A 27,707-nucleotide genomic window follows, 5' to 3' on the forward strand; every position below is an offset into this window, starting at 1 on the left:
AAAAATGCTTAGTTCTGGCCTTATACATAGTGAACACTCAAAAGACATGAATTTTCTTCTTTTTTTTTTCTTATTCTACCCTACCCTATGCAATGGCTAGAAAACTTTCAACTTACATATGTGTTACTCTTCCAATTCCATCCACTGTCTTCTAGGTAGCCAAAGTTTTCCATGCTGCCTCCGTCCACCCCTTCTGTCTAAATTAGTTTTGTGCTAAGAGGAGCCTAATGGATATAGAATCACAAGGATTGAGGTCCGGTCTTGGCTCTGCCCCTAGCTTGCTATTGGACCTTTACTTTGGTGGGCTTTTGCTTCTTTATCTGTAAAGTGAGATGTTCTGATGAATTAATTTTATGTAATATAGTGGAAAGAGCACCCAAACTGGAGTTCAAATCCAGCCTCCACCACTTATTAACTGAGTGATTTTGTGCAAGTTATTTTGTTTCTCTAAACTTCACTTTTCTCACTTATATTGTAAAATGGTGCATCACCATCACCTCACAGAGTTACGGTAGGGACTAATTGAAATAGCATATTTAAAATGCTTGGTATATGATGGGGCATTTAATAAATGCTAGTTCTACGTTGTCTTTAAGAGTCCTTCCAGTTCTAAAACCATGTGATGCTAGCCAAGAAAATGTGATTCCTTACCCTTTACTCTGATTTATAGACCACCCTCATTAGTCCAAGACTGTATGAAGGAATTTCTTTCATGTGGAAAATCCATATATTGCAACAACTCATTTTAGAAAACACATCATTTGTTGCATTGTCTGTGATTTTCCCAAAATTTATTAAACCCATAAATCCAGACTGTCACCACATTTACAATACCTAAGACAAGATTTTTCTGTATTTCTCCAGATAATTCGCCCAGTATTTCATAGCAGGCAGCTTGGATCACTTTCATCATTTTCTGTAGATCCTTAAATTCTCGATAGAACAACATCTTACTCCTGCCAATGTTAAAATCAAGAGCTCCGATAGCCTCTCCTGTTCTCTCACGAAGTGGAATGACTATGTGGTTTTCTCCATAGACAGAGGCCAAAACAACTTCTGAACTGTCTGTACACCTAAACAGGAAATCTCTGAAACAAGAACCAAATAAGCATAAGCATATAAAACATCAACCTGTTCATAACATTCCACCCAAACATAACTCTCTTTTGTGCCTCCTAAACTCACACCCACCAGCACTTGCTGCTGTTTCATCTGCCTGGACTGCTCTACCCCTTGATTTCACAGAGCTCTCTCCCTCAGCTCACTCATGCATCTCTTAGAGCAGCAGGCTTCCCTGACCACACAGTCTAAAGCAGCAGCACCTGAGTCATGCTCCATCATGATACCCTGCTTTATTTTCTTTACTTTATTGATCTGATAGGTATTATTTCTGTTTGTTTGTTTGTTTACTAGTTGTCCAGTAAATGCTGGTGGAATGCCTGAAGGAACGATGAGTGTGTCAGGTTTTCTAGAAGCATAGCCTAAGCCAAGGAAATGATTTATTGAGGGAGTGCCCTCAGGAGAAACTTCTGGGGGTCTGAGGAAAGCAGGAGAAGGAAGGGGGGAAAAGCCATGTAAGAAAGTGTTTTCAGGTAAAGTCTAAACTCAAGCTTGATCCCAAAGGGAGTTCTCAGAGGCAAATTGTGTTGAAATCTGCCTCACCTTGATGCAAGGAAGAGGGTTTTTGTCAACTGTCTGGCTCTAAGTTGCTCTGGGTGTGTGGGGAGGGTACATAACTCTGAGGCACCTCTGTCTCTCAGAGGCTCTTCTCCAGAGAAAGTTCATAAAAGGTACATGGGGGATCCCAGCTGGGCATTGACAGCATCTGCTTGTGAGGGACCTGAGGTTTTCACAGAAATGGTGCAGCTACTTCTTTCTCTAGTGAAGTATAGACATATCTCTTTTCCTCTTCTCCCATCTACACTAATACTGACATGTCATTCCTTTGAGGTATTTGTAAAAATGTTGGTGCTTTGCATAGTCTCAAAAAGGACACTTATAGTTCATAATATCAACTCTATAATGACAGCTATGACTGTATCTGTCTCTTGCTACTCCCACCACTTTGTGTCTTTATGATAACCGTACTAAGGATGCATCATGTTATAATTTCCAGACATGATGATAAAGCTGATTGATTGGTCAACAGAGTTCCTCAAAAGGCACCTGCTCTAAGTTACAGGGGTCAAAGTTTATGAGTCTGGGTATAACAAAGACTTCTGTAAAACTCTTTAACTCTGCAAGGAATAATTAACGTGGAAAAGACCTTAAAACTGAATGAAAATTCTGGTGTGAGGCTATACTAAAATTTAATTAAATATGTACTTAAACATCAGTTCAGTCTTCAGTCTGAGATAGGTTGTTGGCTCCTCAGCTACACTGACACCCTCAGAAGCAGTTGGCCCCTTTTACAGCAGGTGTGTTCTCAGTTAAGCTCTGTTTTGCATCTGGTCCTTGCATTCCACAGATGAGAGGCACTTGAAGTAACCTGTATAACTTATTAAATACAACATTCTCTGACTCTTCTCCACTTTTGTCCAGTCTGCCTTCTTTAAATAAACTTGTTTACATGCTAGCTAATATTAAGATGAGGACCTTTGATAAGTGGTGTGGATGTAATTGTTATAACCATGGTGGGTTTTGTTGAATTCCTTATTTACAAAAAAATCATAGAAAATAAAACACTATGATGCTCAAAAACATGAATTTTAATATAAAATATCAGTGAAAAAAATTTTTACCTTATTTGAAACAAACTCACATGCTATAGAGCAGACATAAGCATTGCGAGGCCAATGAAATTTTTTTTGAAATTTGTTTTAAAGAAAGGACTTAATATGGCCTATGCAGTCAAGAGATTTTCTTTAAAACCCAATCAGGATGAGAGCCAGTATTTATTAATAAGAGGCAAAAGCTGTGTCTTCAGATCTATCACACCAGGGTGTATGCTCCAGTAATCAAACAAAACAGACAAGAAGATGCCTCTCATACCTGAAGGTGCATGTCTTCCTGAAGATGGTAGGGGGATTTCTGTGAATTTCTGTTAGACCCATGGGCCCTGTGACCATCATATTGCGTAAAACATAGCCTGAACCCTTGAAAAAGAGGAAGCAATTTCATTATGGAAAAGGATAATTAGACCTCATGCTCTCAATAAAGCTTTTGGGGACAGATGAGTAAGAAAAAATTAGAAAAGCTTAGATGACCCCTAGTTTTAAGTACTGTGACATTTTACTTATTCAGTATCACTAAGGAATGAAGTGTTCAATAGGAGAAAATTTTCACAGTATGAGATTGGTTAAATACAAGAACTTTTTTTTAATAATTGTGATAAAAATCTGGATTTATATTATTTTTTCAGAAGCTACAAGTGCATTGTAGGACATTTGGAAAATACAAAAAGTCCTCTCCCTCAAAATAAGTACAATAAAAAATATTCCCCAGTGAGGTAATTTCATCAAAACTGTTCTTGCCAAGGTTACTAGTGACTCTCTCAATGTCAGATCCCTAATCCTTATCTTCCTCTACCTCTTGGCAGCATGTGATGCAATGGATAACTCTCTCCTTGATATACTTTCTTGGCTTGGTTTTCAGAACCCCACTCGCTCCTAGTTTTCCTCTTGCCTCACATAGCACTCCTCTTGTTCTCCTTGCTTTCTCTTCTTTGTCTCTCTCACCTCTAAGAGAGTTTCAAACTATAGGTCATAACCCACATATGGGTTCTAAGAATATTTTTATATTTTTAACAGCTTTATTGAGGTATACTGGATATACAAAAATGTGCATATTCCATGTCTACAGTTTGATGAGTTTGGACTCATGAGTTTTGGTCAACTTTTTTTTTTGGTAGAGACTAGTTTGTAACATTAACATGTTCTATAAAATATACTGGACTTTAGGAGTGACAAATTCAACTGGGAGAAGCAAAGAGGGGCCTTTTATGCCCTCTTTAAAAAATTATTTGGTTAAGAGGGAAACTGTGATAATAGGATCCACAGGGGCTACGTGCTGGGTGCTGCTTGGAAGAACTGCTTTTCTTGCCTCTCTACACTCTGTGACCTCAAGTGCTCTACCAAACTCTTCGGATGAAGTGTTTTCAACAGAACACTTAGCAAACTGTAAAGATTATCCCACATTGGCAATTGTGCCTCTAGGTTTTTTTCTAATTTATTTCTGCCATGGTTTGTTATTTGGTGTTACATATACTAGACTGATATGCCTTTTTAAGAATCTCTCTGTGATTGTGTTTTTAAGTTTAAATCTTTAGCTAAAATCAAACAATTTCTTTCCTGTCCACCCCAACCCCCATTGTATAAATTAACCTCTTCTGCTGTTAGACCAGAAGCATAATATAAAAAATAAAGGGCTTATAATAGTATGCCTAAAAAAAGCTCCTCTTTCATTTATTTTTATTTAGACCAAGAAACTATAAATTCAGCAAGTGCCTCAGCAATTATTCAGTAGTGAGATAACTGTTCCTAGATAAAATATCCTAGATATCCTAGATAACTGTTCCTAGATAAAATAGGAAATCATTCAGAGAAAGAGCTACAATTATTTTCTCCCCCATTTTCCTTCTTCTGCTATTGGCTTGTTACTTTTTTCCTTTACATTTGTAACATTTAATCATTCTTAACTTTCTCATTACACATTATTTATCTTTAGTTCTTATCATCTTATGCTTTTTTCTCTTTTAACAAGATTTTAAAAAATAATTAAATAAAATATAATAGAAAGTATTAGAAAACATTACCTGTAGTAAAAGTAGGTATTATTTTGGGGATCTTCTGTTTTAGTTGTATGCATGTGTGTTTGTAAGGGGTAAGGATATCAAATGTTTTTATACTATGGTCAAGGTCAATAGAATTTTGTGCTACTATGATTTCAAACACTTAAGGTGCCTCAGGGCTAGGTCCTGAGATTTTATTATTAATTTTTTTCTATCTTCATTCATTGTCTTGGTCACTTCATCCAGTGTCATGACTTTTGTTTTGTTTTTGATTATTTTGGTAAAATATTCATAGCACAATATTATCATTTTAACCATTCATAAGTGCACAATTCAGTAGTATTAAATATATTCACAGTGTTGTATAATCCAGTCTCATGATTTTAAATAACATTTAAAATCTAGGTTAGCTAGCCTAGATTTCTCCAGGAACACTAAGCTCATATATCCAACTGCCTATTTAGTATCTCCACTTAGATGTCTAACAGACTTTCAAATTGCAGTTCAAAAAACCTTTTTCAATTTAGTAGGTAAAAGCTATCTTTTACTAACTTTATATTTATTTCATTATGAGAACAACTGAACATTTTTTCCATATGTTTATTGACCACTTGCACAAGTTTTTCTTATAGACTTGTCTTTGTATAGTTTTCTTTCGGATTTTTAAAAAATCTCACTGATTTGCATACAACAATGTTAGTTCTTTGTTGGATATGTGACAATTTCTCCCCAGTTTTTCAAAAGCAATTTATATTTTCTATAACCTTGGTACAAGAAAGTTTTCTATAACTTTGGGTCAGTGTATCAACCTAACCTTCATTATGTTAACCTTTCGTGCAGGTTTAGCCGTTCTTTCCCCAGACCGAGACTGTGAAGTCCCTGTCACCCTCATGTTTTAACAGCTATTCTCATGTATTTGTTCTTCCTCCAGATGAAGAGATAAATCATTTGTTCAATTTTAAAAATCATTTAGAGGTTTTTCTTGGAATTTTGTTAAATTTATAAATAATTTTTGGAAGAAATTGTAGTTTTTAAAAATGGTCTTCTTGTGAAAAAAATCATGACATGACCTTCTAATTTATAAAGCAACTTTAGATCCTTTGGTAAAGTTTATAGTTTGCTTCACGTAAGGCCTCAGGTTGATAGGTCAAAGTGGGGAGAGTGTTCCAGACAAAGTGAGAGCATTTTTGAAGCCCCTGAGGTAGAAAAAAATTTTTTTTCTATTATGTACAATGGGATGTGAAATGTTAATTGTGGTATGGTATTTTTCCTCCTGCCCTCCTTGTTCTGCCCATTTAAGCAAACAGTCCCTATTGCCTTAGAAAAGAAATGTGATGAGGTAAAAAGCAGAAAGCACTGGCTAATCTCCAGCTTTTGTTTTCCAAAAGCTTCCATTGATATGACTTAAAATAGCAAACCAGGTACAAGTATTAGCCACCAAAGACCTCAGGGAAATAAAGGACTGAGCTCTTGGTTTTCTTGCTGGCTGTCAGCTGGGGACTACTTTTAGCTCTTAGAGACTGCAGTTCTTTGTGCATAGCCCTATGCATCTCAGAATCAGCAAAGGGGTGTGTAATTTTTCTCCTACTATCATCTCCCTGACTCTGCTCCCATCCTTTCATCTTTCAGGGACCACAGCCAGAAAAGATTCTCTGCTTTTAAGAGACCACTGATACTGTCTATTTTTTGAGGCCCAGAGTAGGCTACAGAAGAGAAGAGAGTAGGTCTGGAGGGGCTGAAAAAGAGGAAGGAGGAGGCTAGAAAAATTACCATAGTTGAGTGCTTCAAAAAGATATCCCTTCTTATATAGCTATCCTCAGCCATTTTTAGCACCAAAACCTTACCATAGTGTCTTTCACCTAGGACAAATCTTTGTGTTTCTCCTTAGATAGCTGTACTGGTCTCAGCTTGGCTGTGACCCCACCCAGACCCTGCTGCTGAGCGGTCCTCCTCTCCACCCCTTTGGAATGGTCTTCATCTCCGTAAGATGGCCTGGGTTAAATGGACAGTGACCTTTGTAACCTCGTTTGCAGCACTGTGATTCTGAAACTACTGCCCTTGAAGCCATGCTTCTTGCTGACTGCTATGGGCAATTTTAACCTTTTTCATGGTGCCCTAGGTGTCGTTTCCATTAAGGCCCCAACAAAGTGCTTAAGCATGGTGAGACACAGGCCAGGTAGAATTCTGCTTGAACCCCACACATTTCAGCCCCATTGTGACTGTGCACTATCAGACCAGGTGGTCTCCCTCCACCCTAAATGGTTCTTACCCTTGGCTCCCCACCACACATACATACCGGGTGGTCCACCCAATTTCAAGGGTACTTGGAGACTCCCATCCCTTCCCAACCCTAGACTCAGCACCTGTAACTAGCAAGAACTCATCACATTATAGATAGAGGGTCTTTTTTAAAAAAAAAAACAAATAATGGTGTGATGTAATTGTGTTCTTCCAAAACAGTAGTGCCTTATCCCTTCCCACTTCACTCATATGATTCTGGTGGGGGCTTCCAGTTACTGTAAACTCCCCATCCTGGCCAGGAGGGCATATCTGAGCATATCAAAATGAGTTTTCTTTCTTGGGTTTTCCAAGTTGTAACAGGAAGGAAAGATTCTTTTTCTAGCTACTAAGCTTGCCCTGTGGAGAAAGCCCATCTTTAACTGGAAGTACAAAGCAAAGTGCAGAGGGAAGCAAGCATGAGAAATGGGGAGAAAAAAGGACAAGAGGGAGCCCTGTTGCCATCGAATCCCTGGATCTGGTCATCCTGGAAGCCAGCTTGACTCCTGCCCTTTCTTCATATTTGGTCACATGAGTCAATCAATTCCCCCTTTTGCCTAAGGCAGTGTGAAATGGATTTCTGCCACTCATAACCAAGACTCTTGAGTTGGAGTCATGGGAAACATGTCCTCAGTTAGGCCTAATAGCTAACTAAATACGGCTTTAAAATATCAACAAGACAGTAATATATAGAAACTCTATTACCCTGGGAAGGTCTAACACTGCCCAGCCTTGCCTACCTGCTGTGGGCTAGGCTCAATGAAGTATGTAGTGATGGAGGTAATGCTAGGTGTGATGTTGTAGAGCCAACTGATACCAGTGATCACAACATGCAGGATGTGCTCCCGGCTATGGACGTAGTGATAGGCAGTACTAAAGACATTGGCAACACCCTGTAGAGACAGAAAATTTTAATTGTCTTTTCTTTTTAGAAGAAAATAGCAAAATAATTAGTAATGCATCAATTAGATTATCTTTCTCATTAATGATACTCTACTTCCTACAAATTATTCACCAGTTCTCAAAAGGCAATGCTCTAGCTTCTACTATAGGGAAAAAAAAAGAATCATCAAAGGATCACAGGTGTAAGAACAGATCTACCCTAAGGTCCACATAACTTATTATGTTTCCTGATAGCCATCCAGTGAGATTTGTGATATGTGCAATCAGAAAATAGTGCCAAGCCCTGGCTAGTGTGGTTCAGTAGATTGAGCTCCAGCCTGCGAACAAAAGGGTCACTGGTTTGATTCCCTGTCAGGGCACATGCCTGGGTTGCAGGCCAGGTTCTCTGGTGCAGAGCATGAAGAAGGCAACCACACATTGATGTTTCTCTCCCTCTTTAAAAACAAACAAACAAACAAACAAACAAAAAATAGTGCCAGAAGAACAAAGTAAACTTTGAAATGAGAAAAAGCGCTTAGTAGCCAAGAACTAATATCAGCCTTGGGCAGATGGGTAGGACCTGCCCTGATCTGATGCAATTGTAATGTCTGTGTCTTTACATAGCTACTGTCATCAGATCAGCAGCATAGGATGTATTGAGTCCCAAAGCCTGCAACATGCTAGATTACACAGCTTTCTTATAGGACAAAAGATCCTGTTCCACAGTGAAGGAATGGGAACTCCTTAGGACTCATCTGTGGTCTTGTTATCAAGAAACTCTAGGAATCACAAATTTTTTAAAAAATATATGTATTTTATATTAGGGCCCAAGGCATCTAAGGGTAACATAGGAACCTTTACCCCCAAGGACTAAAGAATCAATTTATAATTCATTTTGACATGTTCTCTAACAAGGCTATATATAGTTCATCTACTGACAACCCCATAGTACTCCCTTTTGCTTCTTAATATCACATATCATTGTGTCAGATGAGAATGAATCTTATTATTAAAAAGATGTTGAGAGAAGAAGATTCTACCACTTTCCAGTTATTCATCCAGTAAGTAGGAAGAGAAAATTTAAAATAATGGTAAATAAACATAAAAAGCCAGGGGCTTACAGGGGAACAAATGACAAGGACATAGCAAGTTCCTGATTGCTGCTACATCCCAGTCCATTGCCCCCATAAAGGCTTTCAGTCTCCCTTCATTGCAATTTCTGTTCATAAAATTAAATTTAAATACATTAGAAATGATCCAGTTACTTTATAGTCTTTAAAAGGGCCTAAAACTAGTAGATTCTGGCCAAGATGGAGGTGTAGGTAGAAACCCTTCCCTTCCTCACACAACCAAAAGGAGGATAACAACCAATCTAAAATCAATAAACAACCAGAAGTGCCAGAAAATCAAAACGCATGGAACTCTGACAACCAAGGAATTAAAGAAATGGTCAACCAGACCAACCAGACTGGTAAGATGGGCAGGCTGAGAGAACTCTGGAGGTGTGAGGCGGTGGACTGCAGTGGGCGGGGCTGGCTGAATGGGAAACTGAGATTCGGAGCTGACTGTGGACTACAGCCGGGGTTGCCCGAGTGGGAGAAACTCCCAGTCGCACACGAGAGTATGGGAATTTGTTGGAAAGTGGGGCTAGAGCCCAGCAGGTGAGCTGCATTGTTCCCTCTCTGGTCCCTCCCTGACAGACAGTGCCTTGCAGCAATGAAGGTTGCCCTGCTTTGGTGAATACATAAGGCCCTGCCCCTTTACAACTGAACAGGTGCACCAAGACAAAGAAATAGGGCCCAAATGAAAAAACAGAGCAAAACTCCAGAAAGACAGCTAAGTGATGAGGAGATAGCCAACATATCTGATGGAGAGTTCAAAGCCCTGGTAACCAAAATTCTCACAGAACTGATTGAGCTTGGTCACAAAATGAAAGAACAAATGAAGGATACCCAGAGTGAACTACAGCAAAATATTCAGGGAACCAGCAGTAACAGGAAGGAAACCAGGACTCAAAGCAACGATCTGGAACAAAGGGAAGAAATAAACATCAAATCAGAACAGAAGGAAGAAACAAGAATTCAAAAAAATGAAGAGAAGCTTAGGAACCTATGGGACAACTTTAAATGTTCAAATATCTGAACTACAGGGGTACCAGAAGGAGAAGAACAAGAGCAAAAAATTAAAAACTTATTTCAACAAATAATGAAGGAAAACTTCTCCAGTCTGGTGAAGGAAATAGACTCCCAGGAAGTCCAGGAAGCCCAGAGTGTCCAAAAGAGGTTGGACCCAAAGAGGAACACACTAAGGCACATCATCATTAAGTTACCCAAGATTAAAAATAAAGAGAGAATCTTAAAAGCAGCAAGAGAAAAGGAGACAGTTACCTACACAGGAGTTCCCATTAGACTATCAGCTGATTTCTCGAAAGAAACCTTACAGGAAAGAAGGGGCTAGAAAGAAGTATTCCAAGTCATGAAATGCAAGGACCTACATCCAAGATCACTCTATCCAGCAAAGCTATCATTTAGAATGGAAGGGCAAATAAAGTGCTTCTCAGATAAGGTCAGGTTAAAGGAGTTCATCATCATCAAGCCCTTATTATATGAAATGTTAAAGGGACCTATCTAAGAAATTGAAGATCAAAACTATGAACAGTAAAATGACAACAAAGTTACAAATATCAACAAATTAACCTAGAAAAAGAAAAACAGCAAAAATAAAAACTAAGCAAACAACTAGAACAGGAACAGAATAAGAGAAATGGACATCACATGGAGAGTTTTCAGTGGGGAGGGGGAAGAGAGGAATGGGGGGAAAAGTACGGGGAAGAAGAAGCATAATTGGTAGGCATAAAATAGATGGGGAGGGGCCAAAAATGGTATAGGAAACATGTACAACCCATGGACATGAACTAAGGGGGGGCATGCTGGAGCATTGGGGGATGCAGGGCAGAGGGTGGATAAAGTGGGAAAAATTGGGAAAACTCTAATAGTATAATCAATAAAATATACTTTTTAAAAAGGGTCTAAAAGTTAAGCTTTTTCCTTCATTCTCCATCCTCAAAAATTATAACACTGATATCAAGAACCATGGGAATGCATATTATATTTAGCACCGTTTGTAGAAAGAACAAAGGATTTCTAGGTCCTGCTCTTAATAAAACATAAATATATCCTTTCTAAAAGTTCATTCCTACTATGTGGATATTAGTGGTGTAATAATTGGATTCTGGTTCTACAGCATAAAATTCTGTTTCTATGATTAATTCAATGGGATACATATTAATAATCTTTCCAGAGAGTCTAAAGCATAGATGTGCCAATGAGGCTGAGAGTTCTTCCATGTGTAATGGGGAAGCTCTCCAAAGGTTGACACATACACATAGGGAACTGGAACTAGTATAACAACACTGTCTACATATTATACATAGCTCTACCCTAACCTAGTTTCAGGTTTTGCTTTTTAAAAAGCATAGAAGGAGAGTCCATCCTATCATTACTATTGAAGAATATATCCTCTGACTTACCTGATAGAATTTTATCTCATGAGGCAAGAAGATGTTTATTTTCTGGGGATCTCTTAGGGTGTCAACAGCCATGACCCCAAAAATCCTCATATATGCATCCTGAAGAGGCAGAGCGAGCAAGGACCCATTTTGATCAGTCTTCCGGTGGGAATGGTCCCAGAAGAAAATGTTCCCATGGTGCTGAACTTGGGGGACGTGTATTGGCTTCCCTTCATCTACTACTGTAAAGCTGAGGAATAGGAACATGAGGATGGGAGAAAGGCACAGAAGAGGCTTTAGATTAAACCATGCAGGGAACTAGATCAATTCTCCATAATTATTGGCATTGTGTGTCAGAGTAGTGGACTAAAATTACCAGTTTGGAGAATCTGACTTAAAAGATTTAAAAACAAGCTCAGATCATAACAGAAATAACATATATAAACAGGAAGCAGGAGACAATTTATAGAGCACGCAGAAATAACTGAACTGATATTGTGAAGCAGAGTCCCTATATGGCAGTTCAATGCCTAAGGTGAGCTCTGGAAACGATCAGGTAAAATCACCTGAGACTGGAAACCCACCCCACTCTTGCACTTCCCTCCCACTCTAGAAGTATTTGGTGACCTGAGGCATCTCTCTCTTGGGCAGCTAACTAGGATCTCAATGCTAGCTTACTGCAGAAAGGGAATTAAGGTATTTTTTTTTAGAAGACCAAAACCAACCTTTTCAAGAAATCCTTACCTGATTCCTTTCATGTCCCTGTAGAGCACTTTGTTTAATACAAATGGAGCATCATCTAAAGTACAAGCTGTGTTCCTTAACAGAACAGTCCCTCTTTCAGGCAGTAGTTGGTTTTCTTCTAAAAGGGATATGTGGGCACTGATCTTCTTATTTCCATGAACTTGAGCATCCTATGGCAAAACGTTTCTGATCATGCATTTGCCAATAGCTATTCTCTTAATTGTGTTTCCCTTCATTAGCCACTTTGTGCATCTGACCCCAATAATTTCATTTTCATGAGTAAATAATGAACATATTACTATTCATGGACAGTCCCTCAACCTGAGTTTTAGTGAGTGGAATGGATTTACTTTATGCCAACTGGACCAGTTTACTAAACAAACAGACAAAAAACTCTCAAAGTCCACTCAAATTTAGAGTTTTAAAACTTGGATCCCTTTGAACTATAATTGTCTGGGCTTTGGTAAAAAGTATTTATTTTAGGCCTTGGCTGGCGTAGCTCAGTAGATTGAGTGTGGGCTGTGAACCAAAGTGTCACAGGTTCGATTCCCAGCCAGGGTACATGCCTGGGTTGCAGGCCATAACCCCCAGCAACCACACATTGATGTTTCTCTCTCTCTTTCTCTCTATCTCCCTCCTTTCCCTCTCTAAGAATAAATAAATAAAAAATCTTAAAAAAAGTATTTATTTTAGAGAGGTGGGGCAAGAAGATGGCTTTATTCCACTTATTTCTTAACCTTCTACTATGATATAAACATGGAAAAATGCTCAAGGAATTCTTAGCATAGCTTGGCTATTAATTTGATTTATATCATTTTAGGAAAGGATTTCTTGGGGCCCCAGATAGTAGACTTTATGCAACTACTATTTCTAATGGAAATAACTGAAAATTCTCCATACCTAAAATATTATTATGTCACTAAGAATATTATATGTTAACACATACATTAAATATGTCCATAAATTGGAGGACATGAGAGACACTTTCCTTGAAATTTGTCTCCCCTTTCTACATATTTGAGTTTGCTTTTCATGCCTTTTTTTCTTTCTGCCTTTAATTCCCTTTTTCTTCATAAATGATCCACAGAGTAACTAACAAAAATGTAGTGAGATATCTCTTGGAGTACTGCAGATCTCTGAAACAAGTTGGAGCAATAGCTCATTTCTTGATTGGCCTCCTATTCCTAGTCACATCATTTCAAACTACACTGGAAACTTCAGCCATTCAGAAAGTGATTGGAATAATCAAGTGTTGTTATTTAGCTGAGCTGAATGACACAGGTTCCCTGGATCGATGGAATCTGTGATATATGTAGGAGATAGCCATGCCATTACTGTCTGGGAGAGCAGCAAGCCAGAGTCTGTGAGGCGGTGGCAAAGCTGTGGACAGGGGCCCATCAGGGTAATGTGTTTTAAGTGACAGAGTTCTGGAGTAGACTTAACTTGTTTCTAGGAAGTGAAAAATTGTGTGATGTTGGATTCTACTTTATAATAACTTTATGATTTAAATAGTTCATTTTTTAACTGACTCCCAAAATATTGTGCAAGGAAAATGTAGCTTGACCTGCTTGCATATCTCTCTGCTGGTATTTTTCAATATCAGTTTATTTTGTGTTCTAGGTTTATCTGAATGTTAGCACAAATGAAATTTGAAATTATGTCTTAATTCTATCTTTTACATCTTTCCTCTCTGCTTCTACCTTGCCAACCTGGAATCATTACAATTGCATCTTCCACAGGATTTGGGTCATTGCATATATTAAAATGAATAAAACATAGCAGTACCCCCAAAATTTTAAGAGAATTTAGTATGCTCTTCCTTTGCAACCATCGAACATCACCTACTATAAGGAAAATTTTCCTCTTATATATCATTTTAGGAAATATACCTGTGTGAGGGCCTTAAAGGTCTCAGTGTACACTGGCTCCACGGACACCCCACTTGTCTCTGCAGCCCGTTGAATGTGGTGCAGCCACTTCCGTCTGGCACTATTTCTCAGACTCTCGATATGGCTCCTTTCTACAGCAGTCATCAGAAACTCCACAAGGCTTTCCAGAGCACGATCTTCATTGCCGTTGAGTTCAGATACAATCAATTGTATGTATTTCTGAAACTGTTTTGGAGACAAACTTACTTCATCACCAGGGTGTGGCTTTGGAAATTGGATGAACAGTTTAGCTAAAAGACATAAACAAAAAACCAAGCACTAACCAAAAGCTCATTTATCTGTGGGGGAATTTTCATTCCTCTTACAGCAAACTGAAGTCTTTGACAACTGCCCTCCCGTGGAAGACCAGGTATATCGAAGGTGCCTAAGTCCAACGGAACATCTACAGTGACTTCCGATGCCTAAGCTCGAGATGATTCCTATGTCATATTCTCTGTTGCTTTTTTTTAAAATTCTACCACTTAGGTGAAATTCCAGAGTCAACTTTGATTTCTCCCTACCTTTTATTGGGTTGGTCAAAAAGTCTGTATGTTTTTTTCTATAAAATAAGAGACCCATTTTTCATTTTTACCAATAATTTCATTGATTTGGATTTTTTTACTATGTTGGCTATCTCCCATGTGGTATGATGCTGATTGTTCTCCGTTAATGTCTTGATTTGATCACTAACAACTTCAGCTGGTCTACCCCACTGTGGAGCATCATCCAGAAGAAAGCTCTAGCACAAAACTTTGCAAACTACTTTTGACACATTGGATCAGTTACAGCACCTTCTCCTTACACTGCACAAATCTTTTCTTGTATTTCAGTTGTATTTTTACCTTTCTTGAAATAATAAAGCATAATATGCCAAAAATGTTGCATATTTTCTTCAATCTTCAATATCAAAATGGCTACACAAAAAATCACCAATTTTGATGATTTTAATATATGTTGATATGACAGCTGTCACAATACGACCTAACAAAATTGTTTTGAATGGGGTTAAAGACAACTAAGCACTACTAGAGACATCTTACAGAAAAAAATAAATAAACTTTTGGACAACCAACTCCTTCCGTTTCCAATAGACCAATCTAATTCTATCTTATTAGTCTTTGACAATGTATCTTCTGCACATTTCTCTCCTTTCTTACTTCCATAGTCCCAAACCAGTATTAAACACTTTATAATTGGATTACCAATGGTAAGGCTCAATACATATTTATAAAATTAAATTAAAATAAAACTTGCATTATGCAATTCCCTGGTCCAAAGTATATTTGGACCCTGTCCATTTTTTCCAAAAATATTTACCCATACTATCATATAGAAATTATTTGCTTCAGTGTCTCCATTTTACTCATGATCCCTGACCATGCCTTGCACACTTCTGTACCCACATCTTTCTTTCATATTTTTATTCTACAGTCATGATCTAGTACCAAATCTAAACAATCTAAACATTACCAATAACTTACATCTTCCTCTTTACCGCTACCATTGTTCCACTCCCTGTACCAATATCCTGAAATTTTGCTTTTGCTTTTTCCCCTTCTTTTTATTTTCCTATTAGTGTTATCATGTGTATGTGTGTGCATACACACGTGTACTTCTAAACAGTATGTGGCTTGATTTTGTCTGTTTGTATACTGTAGAAAAAGACCATCATACGATATGTAGTTTTCTGGGACTTGCTTTTTTATTCAACATTATGCTAATATATGCATCCATGTTGTTCCTGCAGCTGTGACTCATTCATTTTCATCACTATATAATGTCATTCTGTAAGATTACCACCATCAATTTATTTATTCTCTTATCAGTGGGCCTGTAGGTTATTGCTAACATTTTGCTCTTATGAATAGCACTATGAGCATTTTTGTATGTGTTTTCTGGTGCACATGTGTAAATTTAAGGTTCAAAATCTGTCCTTCCTCAAGAAGATTTGCACCTGAAAGATAAAAGTATCCATTCTATATCAAATATTTGACAATTGACAAATATTTCCTCTTTTTTAAAAAAATATTTTATTTATTTATTTTTAGAGAGGAAAGGGAGGGAGAGAGAGAGAGAAACATCAATGTGTGGTTGCTGGGGGTTATGGCCTGCAACCCAGGCATGTACCCTGGCTAGGAATCAAACCTGCGACACTTTGATTTGCAGCCCGTGCTCAATCCACTGAGCTATGCTAGCTAGGGCAAATATTTCCTCTTTCAATCATCTTATCATAGGAAAGCATCTCATTTGTAGAGCTGGACTTTTGTTGATTTTTGCTCTCCATTCATCTTTCTCCTGGTAATTATAACCCAAATTTTGCTTCAGGGAAACTGCTCTAATCCCATGTCAGGTTCTATGTTTGAGTGAGGTTCCACTTGTCCATCTAGAGGTGAAACATGCACCTCAGATCAAGCCAGTCAGGACATTCTGTTCCCTTGGCCAGAGCAGTTGGTTTAGTCCAGGCATATGCCAAACTCTTGAACTTTTAGGAAAAAGGCTTTTTCCTTCTTATTCTCACTTGTCTTGATAAACCTGCGAGGATGTGGATGTGAACCTGGTTACCACAGGGGAAAGGTTATATGAAAGTGGAGCCAACACACAGAAAAAAAGAACAAGGCCAGAGTGAGAGAAAAAGAGAAAGAAGGAGACACCTGTCCTAATGTCATTATTTGAACTCCCAAATCTAGTTGTGTCCTGAACTAGCACTGAATTGTTCATTACATGAACCACTAAAGTCCCTTTTTGCTTAACCACTTGGTGTGGGGTTTTTTTGTTTGTTTGTTTGTTTGTTTGTTTTATTACTTGGCCTCAAAGGGTGCTAAATCATATAGTGTCCAATTAGATTAAAAGTAATTTGTAGGTTCTTCCACTTCCATTATTTCTTCTTCTTCTCCTCTCATTCCTTTCTTTTTGAACAATTTGGTCCTAAAGCCATTAGGTGGGGTGGAATAGGGTAAGTATCTGCTCCTGGTCAAGGGAAGCCATGGTGGTTCAGAGCAGGGTATTAGAACCCAAGTGGGATAAGGAAGGCATCTGTGCAGGAAGTGCCTTGGCATGTGTTATCAGAGCCTAATCAGGGTGAGGGGGTTAGCCATGCACAAGAGCAATAGTAAGCCCATGTGAGCAAAGAGGGTGGCCCTGCAGAGAGGCTATTTAGCTTAGGGCATCAGAATCCAAGTAGGATAAAGAGGGCATCCACATGGGGTGGATATCCAACATGGAGTATTTAAGCCTGAACAGGGTGAGAAGGGAATCCAAATTGAGGGACAGCTTGGCTTGGGAAGTCAGAACCTAAACAGGGTGAGGAGTGTGTCTGTGTGGAGGGGCAACCCAACATAGGGAATCAGAGCCCAAGCAGAAGGAGGAGGACTTCCACGTAGAGAGTCTGCTCAGCCTGAGGAGAGTCAGAAGACTGGGTAAACTGAGGAGGGGCATCTGCATGAAAAGGTGACTTATCATGGAATACCAGAGTGTAAGGAGTGTGTGCAGGGCATCCACATGGTGGGGTGATCTGGTGTGGGATGTCAGAGCCTGAGCAGAGTGAGGAGGGAAACTGTGTGGGAAGGACTGATAAATACAGGGTGTTAGAGCTTAAGTGTAGTGATAATATCAGTGTGAGGGAGAGGACAGTGTGATAGGGGGTTAGTTCCACACAAGGAGATTGATCAAATAGATACTGAAATGTCATTATGTGGTACATGGCTGTAAGTATATTTAGGATAATATGAGCAAGCTAGAAATGAGCTACAAAAAAGGGAGAAAACTAGAATGAACCCTGTGGTATTGGACTGCACTTCAAGCTATGGGAGTGAACTTATGGTTTTTTCTTTAATAGATATTTACAGAGATATGTACAGCTGTAAATGTCTGTGTAAACACACACCAGCACACATATGCCCTTAAAGAAACTTGGGGTTAGGGACCCAGGAGCAATAAGTATGTATAGAACCTAGATTTTGTCTTCTAAATACCATTCTTCACTAAAAGAAACCAGGGACAAATAAGTGATTGCAGGGAACAGGGAGAATATAAAATGAACCTAGAGGATTTCATTATGCCAGAAAGCAAGGAGATGCCTGAAGAATGATGAACACATCATAAAAGGACACAAAATACCGTCTGGCAGTTTCTTATAAAATTAAAGATACACCTACCCTGGGGCCAAGGAATTCTACTTCTAGGTATTTTATTTAAAAGAAATGAAAATGCCCTGGTCAGTGTGGCTCAGTTGGTTGGGCATCATCCTGCCACCAGGGTGTTGGGGACAGATTTGATTCCTGGTTGGGGCATTTGCCTGGGTTGTGGGTTAGGTCTCCAGTTGGGTGTGTGCAAGAGGCAACCAATTGATGTTTCTCTCTCACATCGAAGTTTCTCTCTCTTTCTCTCTCCCTCCCTTCCCCTCTCTCTACAATAAATTTTTGAGAAAAAAAAAGAAATGGAAACATATATCCACAAAAAGATTATTCACACATGATTATTCATAACATCTTTATTCATAATAGCCAAGAAGTGGGAACAGAGGTCTATCAACTGGAGAATGGATTAACTATAGTATATTTATACAATGAAATACTACTTAGCAATAAAAAGAGGCAAACTGTTTATAATGCAACAACATGTAAGAAACTTAAAAAAAAAGAATGCTGAGTGAAAGAAGCCTTACTCAAAAGAATATATGTCTCATTTATATGAAGTTCTAGAAGAGATAAAACTAATCAATGCTGAAAACAACCAGAAGAGTGATTGATTGCCTTGGGGATTGAGTAGTAGGAACTGAATGTAAAAGGGTCATGTTTTTGTTTTGCATATTTTTAAAAAATATTTATTTATTTATTTTTAAAAAGAGGGGAAGGGAGGTTCTAAACATCAATGTGTGGTTGCCTCCCACAAGCCCCCAACTGGGGACCTGGCCCACAACCCAGGCATGTGCCCTGACCAAGAATCTATACAAGGACCCTTTGGTTCACAGGCCAGCACTCAATCCACTGAGCCACACTAGCCAGGGCTGTTCTGCATCTTGCTAGGGGTATGGTATCCCTATGTGTAACACAGGTTACACATTTGCCAAAACTCAGTGAATACACACTTAAGAATTTGTCTATTTCATTGTATGTAAATTTTACCTCAAAAGAAAAAAACTATTAGCATATATTGAACTCTAATTAATGACATGTATGCTAAAGTATTCAGGAAGGAATGTGTTGATGTCTGTAATTTAATGTGAAGTGCATCAAAAGTAAGAGAAATAGAAGGACAGAGAGATGAAGACATTAATAGATAGATAATAAAAAACTGTAGTAAAATGTTAATGATAGAAATCTAGGTGGTAGGCATATAGATACTCATTGTAAAATTCTTTCAGCTTTGCTGTATGTTTAAAGTTTTTCATAGTAAAATATTGGATGGGAGGACACAAGAGACAGGTTGAAAGGACTTCCATGGGTCAAATATAGTACAATGTGAACATTATAATAAATAATGATAGTGGTAGATTATAACCCACTGAATAAAATAGGAAACCATGAATATATACTGTTATGAATGAATAAACTAAAAGTTTGACAAGAAATGGAATGTTTATATGCTTTCAAAGTACCCACAAAATACTTATTAATTACAAAAAGAAAGAAAAGTAACTTGAAAACAGAGCTTGAGATTGCTGATAGCATCCAATAAGAACACATCATTGCTCATAAGATATTCTGCCAAAAATGAACAACCTGAATTTAATCATGAAGAAATATTAAATAAACAAAAAAAATTACAAACAACCTGTCAAAGTATGGAAATCAAGGAAAGATTGAGGAGTTTCTTAGAGATTCTTTTTTCCAGAGTGAAGGAACAGTAGTTTTACTAACTACTTGTCTAGGTTTAACTACTTGCCCAATTTATAAGATGAATAAATTCTGAGGATCCAATGTACAGCATAGTGACTCTAGTTAACAACACTGAAAGTTGCTAAGAGTAGGTCTTAAATGTTCTCAACACACAAAAAAATAGTAATTATGTAGGGTGATGGAGGTTTTAACTAACACTATTATGGGGATAATTTCACAATACATAAGTGTATCAAATCAACATGTACATCTTAAATTTATACAGTGTTATATGTCAGTTATATGTCACTAAGGATAAGCAATTCATGGTCATACTAGAAGGTGTGAGGGTGGTGTCTCATGGTTTTAGAACAACCAGTGTTTACCTCTATGCATGTCACAGTATTGGGAAACTTGAAGCCAAGTTGTTACCCCAACTTAAATAAGAAAAATTCCATATTTTCACCTGTCTCTATAGATTCTTTTTCCATTCCTTCCTTGTATTCATACAAGAGTTCATCAACTTCCTTCAGATCCAGGAAACCTGAGGCATCACTGTCCCACATCTGGAAGAGGGCTTCTAGGAGAAGTCTCTGTCGAACTTGGGATGCTTTTTGTCTAGCCTGGAATACAAACAGGAGAACAAAGCACAGAAGACATGCTGTTTATTGTACTAGCAAGCATCCTATGTTTACTCCCCCAAAAGTGTAGTACTTTTTATAAAGATAGCCTTATTTTGGGACTAAGCATGATATTAATGGGATAATGAAGCATTTAATTTTAATCCTCTAAATACCATTTCTGTTTCACCTCTAGACAAAAAAAAATGCATTTTCTGCACTGGATTAATGTTGGGGACCACTTTGTGTGGTATCGGATATCAGAAACTGTAGCCCCCCCCCATGATCGAGGCCATGCCTGTGAGTCTCCATTAGAACACCGGGAATGCAGGTGGCAGGTATGACCTAATACTAGTACCAAGGGAAATCAGGCTAAAGAATGCATTATACCCCTTGAAGCTTGCTTTGCTTTGTATAGCCCTGTTGATATAAACCAGATGTTTAAGTTCAAAGCATAAGGGAATGAATTCTTAATGTCATGAACCAGACCTTAATGACCCTCTGGCGTCAGCATATCTAACAGATCCTGACCTGAGGCAGATCCCTGTGTTTCCTCAATTGTCATCTATAGATAATGTCTGTTTTCTATAACTATAGCCTTTGGACATTGATTGATGAGCTTTGCATGCATACTGTATACCCCTGCACATGTTGACCCCAATAAAAGCTATTTCGGAGAAGGGCCTGGGGCATTCTTTACTAGGGGGGATCGCCACCCCCTTTTCCTGCCAGAACAACAGATTGTGTTCCTGACAACTCATTCTCATCCGCAGTGGTTGGAAGAGATCCAAGAGATAGGGCATCCCACAGATTAAAACACATTAATTTAGGAAGAGGACTACTTTCTTTAAGAATCATTAATTCATTCCTTTCCACTTCCTCACTGGTAGTTCAGGAATGTGATAAACACGGAGGTGCTCGACCTGGCTTCTTGATGAGATATGTTTTGTAGTGAAGGGGGGTGAATGTCTGTGTTCAAACGATAAAAAGTGACTGTTCAAAAATTCTTTTTTATATTTAACATTCACCTAACTTGACATTCATTACATTTTAGACTTTTATTAGATTAATTATATCAATTAGACAGTAATTTAATTGATAAACAGATTTAATTGCTAAAGAGAAGATGAATTGGTTAAATGTGGGAAGGGACTCAATTGAGGAGGCAAAAGGGATATCAACTCTAGAGTTAAGTTGAGAAGACTCTTATGGCTGATGAGATTACTGAATATGCCAAGTGAATCTAATTTACGTATTTCTTATAAGAGCACATAAATTGTTTATACTCTAAGGTGTGTGCATTTACCTATCATCTAAGTAGTAAGTTCTTACAAAATATATACTACCTGGGTGCAGTGCACATGAATAAAAATATATATCTAAGCCATAATCAAACCCTAGGTATGTGCATTTGTAAATGCACTCACACAGCACAGACAATGCACATACAGACACACACATGCACACATTCTTACTCATACACATATCTGCTCCTTAGTATCTGCTTTTCAAGCTTCAGTGAAGGAAAAACAAAGCAGTACAAAACAATCTCTTGCCACCAGCAATCATGATATTATTAGGGGAATGAGTTCTCTGGACTGTGATCTTACAACATTTGACAATAAAATATTTAATGGACATGCTTGTTGAAATAGTAGTAAATTGGTTTGTATATTTTTAAGGAAGAGCCACACTAGGAACAACTGAGGTTGAGAAATTTACTTATAATAGTGACCTCACTTGTTTCATTGATAAACAATAGTACTCACCCCTTCTAAGGCACTCATTTTCTCTTCTTCTGTTTCAACATAGCCTTTCTTAAAAAAGGAGGTGAGGGTCTCACTGACACTCAAAGGGGCATCTTCACCAACAAATGTCTCCAGGACTTGCACAAACTGGAGCAGATTGAAGGAAACTCCATTGAAGGCACTCCTACCTTTCACTTCTTTGTGAGCCTGAATATTTCTGATAATTGAATGTAAGTCTATCAAGCAGGAAACATACAGTGAACAGTAAAGTGAACAATTTTTTCAAAGATTAAGAAAAACGAGTACTTACTGTAATGGACATCTGCTATTGTTTTTCTGTTGGAAATCCATGCTCCCTTTTTGAAGACAGCACCTTTCTTTCTTTCTTTTTTTTTTATTTGACAAAACATCTCTTCCCTAGAGTCAGTTTAGATAAGTCAGGTGGTACTTAACCCCACCATTGCCCCCCAGATGGCCATGTAATATAGTTCAGGCCAATGATTCATATATAACAGCAACAGGCTTTAGGCCAATGAGAATTAGACCCAGAACTTTTGGTGGAACTACGTGGGGAATAACAACTCTTTTTGTACTCCGATTCCTAAACTGGTAGGATGTAGGCTTAGAGATACTCCCATGGACATTTTTTGTCATAGTATGGAAGAAACAACCAAAAACTGAAAGTTACAAAGAGAAGAACAGGGTCAAGGGACAGAGAGTGTCCTGCTGCTATTGTTGAGCCCTTGGATTCAATTGTACCCAAAACCTGCTGCAATCTGAACTTGCCAGTTAAATAACTCTGTAAATACCACCATGGTAACCTCTTCCCCAAAGAGTCTTTACTGTATTTTTCTTGAAGCTCAATGTTACAACATGAAGCATATTTCATAAAATTTTAACCCAGTGACTTATGTTTATTTGTTGATTTAGTCATTCATGCCCTTATGACTTCCATATGAGATTTGACATAAAATAATCACCCATGCATTTTTTCAAATAGTAAGGCAAACTGAAATAAAATAAAGATGTAATACCAGGAGAAGAACATGAACTAGCAGGCCACAAGAGCTTGACTAATGCCATGTATTTTCACCAAAATCTTTTTTTAATAAAGAACTCATACGTATAAGTTCTTTGGTTTCTCCATTTCCTATACTATTCTTAACCTCCCCCTGTCTATTTTGTACCTGACATTTATGCTTCTTATCCCCTGGAACTTTTCCTCTCTTCTTCTGCTTCCCCTTCTCCACTGATTACCCTCCATGTGATCTCCATTTCTGTGATTCGGTTTCTTTTCTAGTTGTTTGCTTAGTTTGTTTTTATTTATTTTTTGTTTTTTGTTTTTGTTTTTAGGGTCAGTTGTTGATAGCTGTGATTTTGTTGTTATTTAACTATTCATATTTTTGATAATCTTCTTTTTCTTAGATAAGTCCCTTTAACATTTCATATAATAAGGGCTTGATGATGATGTACTCCTTTAACTTGACCTTATCTGAGAAGCACTTTATTTGTCCTTCCATTATAAATGATAGCTCTACTGGATAGAGCAATCTTGGATGTAGGTCCTTGCCTTTCATGACTTTGAATACTTCTTTCCAGCACCTTCTTTCCTGTAAGGTTTCTTTTGAGAAATCAGCTGACAGTCTTATGGGCACTCCTTTGCAGGTAACTGTCTCCTTGTCTCTTGCTGCCTTTAAGATTCTCTCCTTATCTTTAATCTGGGGTAACTTAATGATGATGTGCCTTGGTGTGTGCTTCCCTGGGTCCAGCTACTTGGACTGTCTGGAAGTCTATTTCCTTTGCAAGATTGGGGAAGTTCTCCCTCATTATTTTTTCAAATACATTTTCGATTTCCTGCTCTTCCTCTTCTCCTCTGGCATCCCTATAATTCAGATGTTGGAATGCTTAATGTTGTCCCAGGGGTTCCTAAGCCTCTCCTCATTTTTCTGAATTCTTTTTTCTTCATTCTTTTCTGGTTGAATGTTTATTTCTTCCTTCTGCTCCCAACCATTGATTTGAGTCCCAGTTCTTGCCTTCACTGTTGATTCCCTGTATATTTTTCTTTATTTCACTTTTACTTTTTCCTCTATAGCCTTTACTTTTTCCTCTATTTTGCGACTATACTCAACCATTTCTTTGAGAACCCTGATTGCCAGTGTTCTGAACTCTGCATCTGATAAGTTGGCTATCTCTTCATCACTTACTTGTATTTTTTTCTGGAGCTTTGATCTGTTCTTTCATTTGGGACGTATTTCTTTGCCTCAGAGTGCCTGTTATGTAGTAAGGGGAAGAGCCTTAGGTATTTGCCAGGGTGGGGTAACCCACATCACTGCATTGTGGTGCTGTACATGGGTCCAAGAGGGAACACTGCTGCTTGCTTGGCTTTCAACCAGCTTTCAGTCACTTCCCTCACTACTCACAAGCAAATTGGGCCCTTCTGGTGCTGATTCCCAGGTAGGTGGGCTTGTGTATGTTCTAGGATCCTGCAGGTCTCTCCAATGAACTCTTCTGTGAGGTTGGGAGTTTCTCCCACTGCCACAACTCCCACAGGTTTTAACAGCCAGGGGTTTTGAAGCTTTATTTCCCCCTGCTGGAACCCTGGGTTGTGTGGTCTGTCTCACTCCCTAGTTGTTCCTCCTGGTTTATCTGCATGCAAATGTGGGACTATCTGGTATACCAGCTGCTACCTGGCTCAGGAAGTGGTCCTCCAGCCACTGCCTTGCCATGTGATCTCTCTGCCCTGGCTGCACATCTCCACCCCTCCTTCCAGTCTGGATGAATGTTTCTTCTTTAACCCTTTGGTTGTTGGACTTCCTTACAGTTTGATTTTCTGACAGTTCTAGTTACTTTTGTTTTTAAATTTGTTGTTGTCCTTCTTTTAGTTGTGTGGGGAGACAAAGTGTATCTACATATGCCTCCATCTTGGTCAGAAATCCTCACCAAAATATTTTGAGGATAGAAAGGTTATTATTTGCCCCAGACTTAAATAAGAAGAATTTTGTGGATAAGAAGAAATAATCTTGATCTAATTAGTTCTACTACTTGTTGATGGAAGGAAAAATGATGAAATAGCATTGTAGCAAAATATAAGTACTTGTTGGAACAATCACTGTTAAATACATGGTTTATCTGAGAGCTAAAAGCTACTGTTTGCTCTCTCTGTTGAGCAGAGCTTTCTGTATAAGTCTTCAAAAACAAGCTATATTCTTACCTGTCTCACATGTTTGGATGTAAAACTACCAGGGAGAGGAATATGAAGTGATTTCTATTGAGTAGTAATATCTAATATCTGATTCCCTTTGTATACCTGGATCATAGCTTAAAAACAGCTGTTGGGCCATGTAATTATTTTTTAAAACTGTATGGTAATGCACATGTTTTTAAGCACAGGAACATTCATAAATAGCACATTCCTACTACCACCAAAAACATTCATCCTGCATATTTTTAGGTCCATCAACTCAGGGACAAAATAATGCAAGGTTCATGCTGCTGTTGTGTTTTAGCTAAGTCCAGTCTTTATCATGGGGTACCACAGTAAATTAAATTCATCAATCATACTGCAATCTCTCCTTTCTAATTTTGTTGTTAATACGTACCTGTGAACCTGGAGTTATCATAGATTAAGTTTGCCTGTTCCTCATCTTCACATTTGGCATACTTCTTCCAGTTACAAGTGAAAAGTTCACCTATAAAATACACATTCCATAACATAGGCAATTTAACTTCACTTTCACAATGTTTTTGTTCTAGAGTATTAAATGAAAGAAGGATTAAATGAGTCACCTGACCATGACTTTCCTTCTATTTGGGGGGACTTGGGTTCACAGGCTTTGTCTTTCTGAACTTTCTCTTCTGTAGTTTCTAAAAGGTACAAAAGAAAATGCTTATAAGTTGGATATATTTTCTTAAGTTAACAAACAGAAGAAATGACTTGCATATAGAACACAGAAAACTTTCTTTCAGTACTTTCTGATATATGTTGTGTCATAATCGACCACAATGATATTAGTTAATAACTAGTTTTTGAGAGAAGCTCTGTGACAAAAGCTACTTGTATCCTAGTTTGGTCATGCAAAATGATGGCTACCTTTCCTAGCCTCCCTCACAGCTAGGTGTCACTACATACCTAAGTACTGACCAATGGTACATGAGAGGAAGTGATGTGGTGCCTACCCATTTTCATTTCTCTTTATCAGAGGGTCACAATGCAGACATGGTAATGAGCCATCTTTGACCATGTGGTTGGAGGAGACACAAGACAGAAGAAGTTTGAGCCACTGATGATTTCATGGGACTAAATTATCATATAACTTCTGACTTTTCTATGAGAAAGAAAGATACTCCTATCTTATTTAGACATTGTTATTTTGTGTTGTTTTTGTTTATATATTTTTAGACACTGTCAGTTTGGATCACTGTTACACATAGCCAACATTAAATATTCACCAACATAACATCTAATTGAATAACAACTTCACTAAATTTTGTAAAGCTGCACTCCAATGTCAGGAGAGGCAGAAATTAGTAGTTCTGTTTTATGGAGAAATAAACATGATGCTATAAAAATAAAAGATTTCAAATTAGTTGATGATAGTGTAGAATCTAGAACACAGGTTACTCATCTCTTAGAAGTTTCCTTTGGTACTGTAGAATGAAGAAGCAGAACTTTAAAAAATTTATGCCTAACCGAGATCTTCAGTCTTATTGGGATTGGCCCTCTAAAAGTTAGAATTTTCAAAAAAAGTTCATAAACTGGCACAGGCAATTCAGAGGAAAGGTCTTCTACAGAATAAAGATTTAAAATGCAGAGTGCTCTCTGTCTTAAATACAATTTTCAGAGACATTTCTAGAACATACATCTCATATATAACCAGAAAAAACAAGATCCATTTATAGTTGAAATAAAAGAAATTTTTAAAAAGTAGTTTCTAAAAAGAAGTCTGAAAGAATACACCTCGACCAAACCAGCTCTGCAAGAGACCCTAAAGGGACTGCTTTAAGGAGGAGAGAAGAAAGAGAGAGAGAGAGAGACAGAGAGAGAGAGAGAGAGAGAGAGAGAGAGAGAGAGAGAGAGAGAGGAACACATGTACATAAAAGACAATGAATAAGTACCTATCAATAATAACCTTAAACATAAATGGATTAAATGCTCCAATCAAAAGACATAGAATAGCTGATTGGATAAGAAAAAAATGACCCACATATCTGCTGTCTACAAGAGACCCACCTCAGGATAAAAGACCTACACAGGCTGAAAGTGAAGGGCTGGAAACAAATCTTCCAAGCAAATGGTCAGGAAAAAAAAAGCTGGGGTAGCAATACTCATATCAGACAAAATAGACTTCCAAAAAAGGTCCATAAAGAGAGACCCAGAAGGTCACTTCATAATACTCAAGGGAAGAATCCATCAAGAAGACATAAATATTGTAAATATATATGCACCCAACATAGG

The 27,707-nt window shown here is 38.0% G+C and overlaps 1 protein-coding gene across 1 annotated transcript in view; it reads right to left on the reverse strand.

Moving 5' to 3' along the window:
* The window catches only part of EFCAB5 (EF-hand calcium binding domain 5), a 109,190-nt gene that overhangs the window by 11,606 nt on the left and 69,877 nt on the right, over window positions 1-27,707 (reverse strand). The window contains exons 13-22 of the mRNA XM_045836018.1: window positions 26,039-26,116; window positions 25,852-25,941; window positions 22,274-22,488; window positions 20,351-20,507; window positions 14,030-14,319; window positions 12,141-12,310; window positions 11,418-11,646; window positions 7,747-7,899; window positions 2,992-3,095; window positions 835-1,088 (exon numbers count right to left, since the gene is read on the reverse strand). Coding sequence (XP_045691974.1) covers window positions 835-1,088; window positions 2,992-3,095; window positions 7,747-7,899; window positions 11,418-11,646; window positions 12,141-12,310; window positions 14,030-14,319; window positions 20,351-20,507; window positions 22,274-22,488; window positions 25,852-25,941; window positions 26,039-26,116 — 1,740 coding nt within the window. The remainder of the gene's footprint in view (window positions 1-834; window positions 1,089-2,991; window positions 3,096-7,746; window positions 7,900-11,417; window positions 11,647-12,140; window positions 12,311-14,029; window positions 14,320-20,350; window positions 20,508-22,273; window positions 22,489-25,851; window positions 25,942-26,038; window positions 26,117-27,707) is intronic.

This window comes from Phyllostomus hastatus, unplaced genomic scaffold (assembly GCF_019186645.2).
Source record: "Phyllostomus hastatus isolate PE091 unplaced genomic scaffold, TTU_PhHast_1.1 phas_contig_210, whole genome shotgun sequence".
NCBI classification, from domain to species: domain Eukaryota; kingdom Metazoa; phylum Chordata; class Mammalia; order Chiroptera; family Phyllostomidae; genus Phyllostomus; species Phyllostomus hastatus.